Source organism: Canis lupus, chromosome 6 (assembly GCF_011100685.1).
Source record: "Canis lupus familiaris isolate Mischka breed German Shepherd chromosome 6, alternate assembly UU_Cfam_GSD_1.0, whole genome shotgun sequence".
Classification (NCBI taxonomy): domain Eukaryota; kingdom Metazoa; phylum Chordata; class Mammalia; order Carnivora; family Canidae; genus Canis; species Canis lupus.
In genome coordinates, this window is record NC_049227.1 from 7,561,025 (window position 1) to 7,566,625 (window position 5,601).

Sequence of the window (5,601 nt, forward strand, 5' to 3'; positions counted from 1 at the left end):
GAATTTTATGGTCTGTGAATTATATCTTAAAAAAACATTTTTTTAAAGATTTTATTTATTCATGAGAGCGAGCGAGAGGCAGAGACACAGGCAGAGGGAGAAGCGAGAGAGAGAGAGGCAGAGACACAGGCAGAGGGAGAAGCAGGCTCCCTGCAGGGAGCCCGACATGGGACTCGATCCCGGGTCTCCAGGATCAGGCCCTAGGCTGAAGGCGGTGCCAAACTGCTGAGCCACCCAGGCTGCCCTAAAAAATATATATATATGTATCTTAAAAAACAGAACTAAAAGGAGTAAAGTAAGTGGGAGACTGGCTTGTCACCTATCAAAAGTCCTTCCTCTGACTCCAGATTCTTCTGTTAGACAAGAATGTGGCCTCGTGGAGGGAAGGCAGGGCACTGAGATGGCCTGGATCCTGGGGGCTGTCCTGGGGCTGCAGCTGGGCAGGTCAGGCGGGGCCTCTGCATCCTGCTCCCACTCTGCTGGGTGGGGATGGAAGGCCAGAGGGAGGCTCCTGGCACCTGGGGTGCAGGAATCTCGAGCATGTAGTCCTGAGCCCGTGTTTCCAGAGACTGGGTCCTCTCGAAGGCAAAGAGGCTGGATGGGACCCAAATTCAGACATGGGGCTCTGGGGGTCCGTGGCATCCGCCTCAGGCCTGGCAGTGGGGCCTGGCACTGGCTTGCCCCACCTACAGCCCTGCCCAGCTCCCTTATGGTAGGCTGAGCTGGTGGGAGAGGGTGGGGTGCATTTACATTTGCAGGTCTTTCCAGCCCTTGGCCAGCCTGGCAGCCTGACTAACCAGCTCCTCCTGGCTCAAGGCTCTGGGGGAGAGGGTGTGGCAGGAGGCAGCCAGATCAGCCCCAGGCTGTGAATGTGGAAGAGGGCTGAGCTGGGGCGGCCATCATGGGGCTCCGCCAAAGGCAGCCTGGCCCATCGCTGCTCCTCCTCCTCCTCGTGGGGACACTGATCTGGCCCCTGCCCTGTATGAGCCTGAGTGAGTAGGGGTCCGGGGATGAATTCACCCGGCCAGACGAAAGGGGCTGGGACACCTGCGGGGGGTGATTGGACTCTGGGAGCCCACCCCTCCAACAGGGGAGAGCAGGTCCCAGGACCCTCATGCCTATCTCCATGGCTGCAGAGCTGATCCCCTACACGCCGCAGATAACAGCCTGGGACCTGGAAGGGAAAGTCACAGCTACCACATTCTCCCTGGAGCAGCCTCGCTGTGTCCTGGACGGGCCTGCCAGTGTTGCCAGCACCGTCTGGCTGGTGGTGACCTTCAGCAACGGTGTGTCATGGTGTAGGTCTGGGGCTGAGGAGGGCTGCAGGGTAGTGGACTAGGCATTGGGCCTTATCCTGAGGGACCCTGAGAGGGTGACTAAGTAACCTGATTTGTGTCTGGGGGGGATCTCTGGGCCCTGAGGCAAGGAGGGCCAGGCTGGGGGACCCTGGACCCAGGGGCTATGCTTTCTGACCCCACCTGTCTGTCCCTTTCTCCTGTAGCCTCCAAGGACTTCCACAACCCACAGACGCTAGCTGAAATTCCAGCCTTCCCGCGGCTGCTGACTGATGGCTACTATATGACACTGCCCCTGTCCCTGGACCAGCTACCCTGTGAGGACCCTGAGGGTGGCGGCAGGAGCATCCCCCTGCTGCGGGTAGGCAATGACCCTGGCTGTCTTGCTGACTTCTACGAACCACCCTACTGCAACAACCCCCTCCCCAGCCCTGGACCTTACAGGTGGGTCACTCCCTCTGGACCCTGGGACAGGAGCTGTGCTGGGGGGAAGAGGTCTAATTTTGGTTTATTCCTCTGTGGGGTCAAAGAGCAGCACTCATCCCAGCTGGGTGGCAGGCAGAGTGTGGTCTTTCCAGGGGGACTTTCCACAGGGCTGGTGGGAGCAGGGTGGGGTTTCTGGCCTAGAGTCGGGGGGCTGGGGAGCTGCAGCCACTGGCCCACAGGTAGACCTGGCAGGAATCTAAGCCCAGGGCTAAGTTTGGATGCAATTAGTAGGTATGAGGTCATGTGGTAGGTGGGGAGAGGGGCCAGAGTGGGAGCACAGGTGTCCAGAGGAGGGCTGCCCGGGCCACAGGACAGGACCAGGTGTCCTCAAGGAGTCCAAGTCCAGCTGAGAAAACCAACACAGGGTGCAGGGAAGGTGGATCACTGTATGGGCTGAACTGACACTTCCATTCATAGCCTCCCTCTGCCCCCTGCCCAGCCCCTGCCCCGACAGGACCACCTTCCCACCTCCCCCATGCCTACTTCCTGGCTCACCTCCTGCAGGCCCCCACTCCTAGCAGCCACCAGAGCCAGCTGCCCTCAGATACAGAGCTCCCCACCTGGAGCAAAGATAACAACCTGAGCTCCTCTGCATGGCCTCTGGCGCCCTCCTTGTGATCCCAGGCTCTGAGTGTGCCCTGACCACACCCTTCCCTCCCTCCCTTAGGGTGTTCGACCCTATTGGGGGCCTTCTGTGGCTTCCTAGATGCCACTTGGCCAGCTTTTCTCCCTTGGCAAGGCCTGGGGCCCCTAGCTCCCTCTGACACACTGAGCCACCCTGAGGCATTCTGTATGTAACATTTAGTAACTGGGGTCCCCTAAACCAGATGAGGTATCTGGACTGGGACTGCTGGCAGAGGTCACTGTGGTCAGAGAGATGTCAGAGGATCCCCAGAGCATCACCAGGCTGTGGCTAAGCCAGATGTGCCCCAAAAGAGCCTGGCCCAGAACTCCTGGGGCTTGGCCACTGTGGGCACCCTACCCAGGGCAGTTGAGGCTTTGAGCCTCACCTGTTTTTCCTCTCCCCAGGGTGAAGTTCCTCTTGATGGACGCCAGGGGCTCACCCCAGGCTGAGACCAGGTGGTCCGACCCCATTACTCTCCACCAAGGTAGTGCTGGGGGAGGGGGTGCTCTGGCTCCAGTCTGCCCGTCCCCCTGCAAAATGGCCATGCCCAGCCAGCCTCTCCTCCTGCTGCCATGAGACTGGGGGTCTGGGGGCAATGTCCGAGTCCAGCCCGTCCCCCAAAACAGAACCTCGTGTGGGTGAGGTAGGGCACTGGGTCAGTCTCATTGACAGAGACAGCTCTGTCCAGGCTCAAATGTTGGTTAACCCTTGGGTGCCCAGGTCCCAGCCCAGTTGTGTGCAGGAAAAGCCTTCCCCTCCAATGCCAGCCCTGGGTCAAGTGCTACCAGGTGGAGAAGGGCTAGGGCATGAAGGAGGCTGGAGTCAGAGTCAGGGCCGTGGGTTCTGGGAGACTTCCCTCAGCAGGACCCTAAGGGACCAGTGATTCACCAGGCCAAGGAAACTGCATATGGAAAGCCAGTGTCTGGTGTGAGGGACAACTCGAAGCAGGCTATAGAGGCTGGGGTGTTGGGTAAGGTGGGCAGCAGGGGGTCTTTTCATCTAAAAGCCTTGAATACCAGACTCCAGGGAGCAGCCACATGGTCAGTCCTGAGGTCTGCTGTAACTTGCCTGCCATGGGCAGGGCAGTGTGTGGGCACATTGACAAGAACAGCCTAGAAGGTTAGACCCAAGAGGCTGGAGCTGTGGGTGGTCCAGGCTGGCAGGGTACAGATGCCTGGCTGAGATGGGTGGGTTCAGAGGCTCTCAGGCCCTGAGTGTTAGCCTGGGTGTGGAAGTGACTGCCCTGGGGTCAAGGGGCAGCCTCTGAGAGCAGCTGCTATGTGCAGGGAAGGCCCCAGGCTCCATCGACACGTGGCCAGGGCGGCGAAGTGGTGACATGATCATCATCACCTCTATTCCTCTCCTCCCTGGCTGGCCTCCTGCTCCTAGCCTTCCTGGCAGCGTCCACTGTGCACTTGTAAGTGCTGATATCCTCAGGGGCCTCCCTCCCACCCTGGGGAGCCCCTTCCTTCTCACTGGTCCTAGCACCTAGAAGCCCTCCAGGAACCTGGCGGTTTTGAGTTGGCAGTGCCCCTTCCTGGGATGTTCAGGGAATTTCCACCCCAAGTATCTCTCACCTGCAGGGCAGGGAGGTGGCCCAGCAGCTTCTCTGAAGATGGGTTCAGAAAAGGGGCCACCTTGCTCTGCCCTGCCCTTCACTGTATCCTTGGCCCCAGCCTTTCTCCCCCTGGGCCTTGTTTTCTCTCCCATGAACCCTTAGTCACTTCAGAGAACTGATACCAGGGTAGTCAGGAGGTGGGCCAACAGCAGCTGCTTCTAGAAGGAAGGAAAGGGGGAGGCTGTGGGAGGAGGCCCTGACTTGGCAGGCCACTCGACCCAGCAGGGACCCAGTGCCGCCTCCTCTCCCCAACCAGCTCCAGCCTGTGGTGGCCTGAGGAGGCCCCGGAGCAGCTGCGGATTGGCTCCTTCATGGGGAAGCGCTACATGACCCACCACATCCCACCCAGCGAGGCCGCCACCCTGCCTGTGGGCTGTGAGCCTGGTCTGGACCCCCTCCCCAGCCTGAGCCCCTAGCCTAGTGTCTGGGGCATGGCCGTGGGGTGTGGGGGGCAAGTACCCGGTGCTCATCCCCAGCCTCTGCACCCACCTGCCTCTCCTGCTTCGCACTTCCCCACCCAGCCTAAAGTCCCACTGATGTAGGAAAGATACTAGGGTTCATAGCCCACGACCGAGAAAGAATTCTTGAGACGTCTTTGGTGCAAAAAGATGACTTTATTAAAGCACAGGGACAGGATCCAAGGGCAGAGAGAGCTGCCCTGGGGTCATGAGGAGTGGCCCATTTATGTACTTTCAAGTTGGGAGGGGTTTAGGGAGCGAGTTAGCCTCCCAGGTATTTTGGAAACGTGGTTTCCAGGATTCTGAGGGGACTAGCTATTGTTAAGAAAAGGTGATTTATTACTGTTTAGCAAAAATTGTCATAAGACTCTTCAGATGTATATCGGTGGGTCATATGCTTGGAGGCTGACTGCCAACATATATCACGCGGGGGTAGAGATAAAGGCGGTTTCCAAAGGAATTTTTATACCTTTAAGTAGACTTACTGGGAGTCCCGGTGGCTCAGCAGTTTAGCACCGCCTTCAGCCCAGGGCGTGATCCTAGAGTCCCGGGATCCCAATCGAGTCCCACGTCGGGTTCCCTGCATGGAGCCTGCTTCTCCCTCTGCCTGTCTCTGCCTCTCTCTCTCTCTCTCTCTGTGTCTCATGAATAAATAAATAAAATCTTTAAAAAAATAAAAAAATAAAGTAGACTTACAGGGTCCTGGGGAGGATGAGCTAAGATTGCCTTTGCCCTTAGCATAGTGTCAACATCAAGGCAGCTAGGGATCCCTGGGTGGCACAGAGGTTTGGCGCCTGCCTTTGGCCCGGGGCGTGATCCTGGAGACCCGGGATCGAATCCCACGTCGGGCTCCCGGTGCACGGAGCCTGCTTCTCCCTCTGCCTCTCTGTCTCTCTCTGTGTGACTATCATGAATAAATAAATAAAATGTTTAAAACAAAACAAAACATCGAGGCAGCTGAGTCCCTAGAGGAATGTCACTCTGCCTGTTTCAAGGACTTGTCAGTGGGCTGTAGGCAGTAAGGAAATTTAGTAATTTCTCTTTTGTCTTTGTTTCACACATCACCACCACTAGCAGGCTTGCCTTTGCCTTTCCTGTTCTGCCGTCCCCAGGGAGCGT

General features: G+C 57.9%; 1 protein-coding gene across 1 annotated transcript; it reads left to right on the forward strand.

Annotated features, from left to right (window-relative positions):
* Nucleotides 1-738: 738 nt before the first annotated feature.
* On the forward strand, nucleotides 739-5,363 carry UPK3B (uroplakin 3B). The gene is given in 7 exon segments (XM_038538845.1): nucleotides 739-992; nucleotides 1,137-1,286; nucleotides 1,502-1,739; nucleotides 2,811-2,890; nucleotides 3,693-3,763; nucleotides 3,765-3,823; nucleotides 4,281-5,363. Coding segments are annotated over 7 exon segments (849 nt in total). The 5' UTR covers nucleotides 739-901; the 3' UTR covers nucleotides 4,441-5,363.
* Nucleotides 5,364-5,601: the final 238 nt, after the last annotated feature.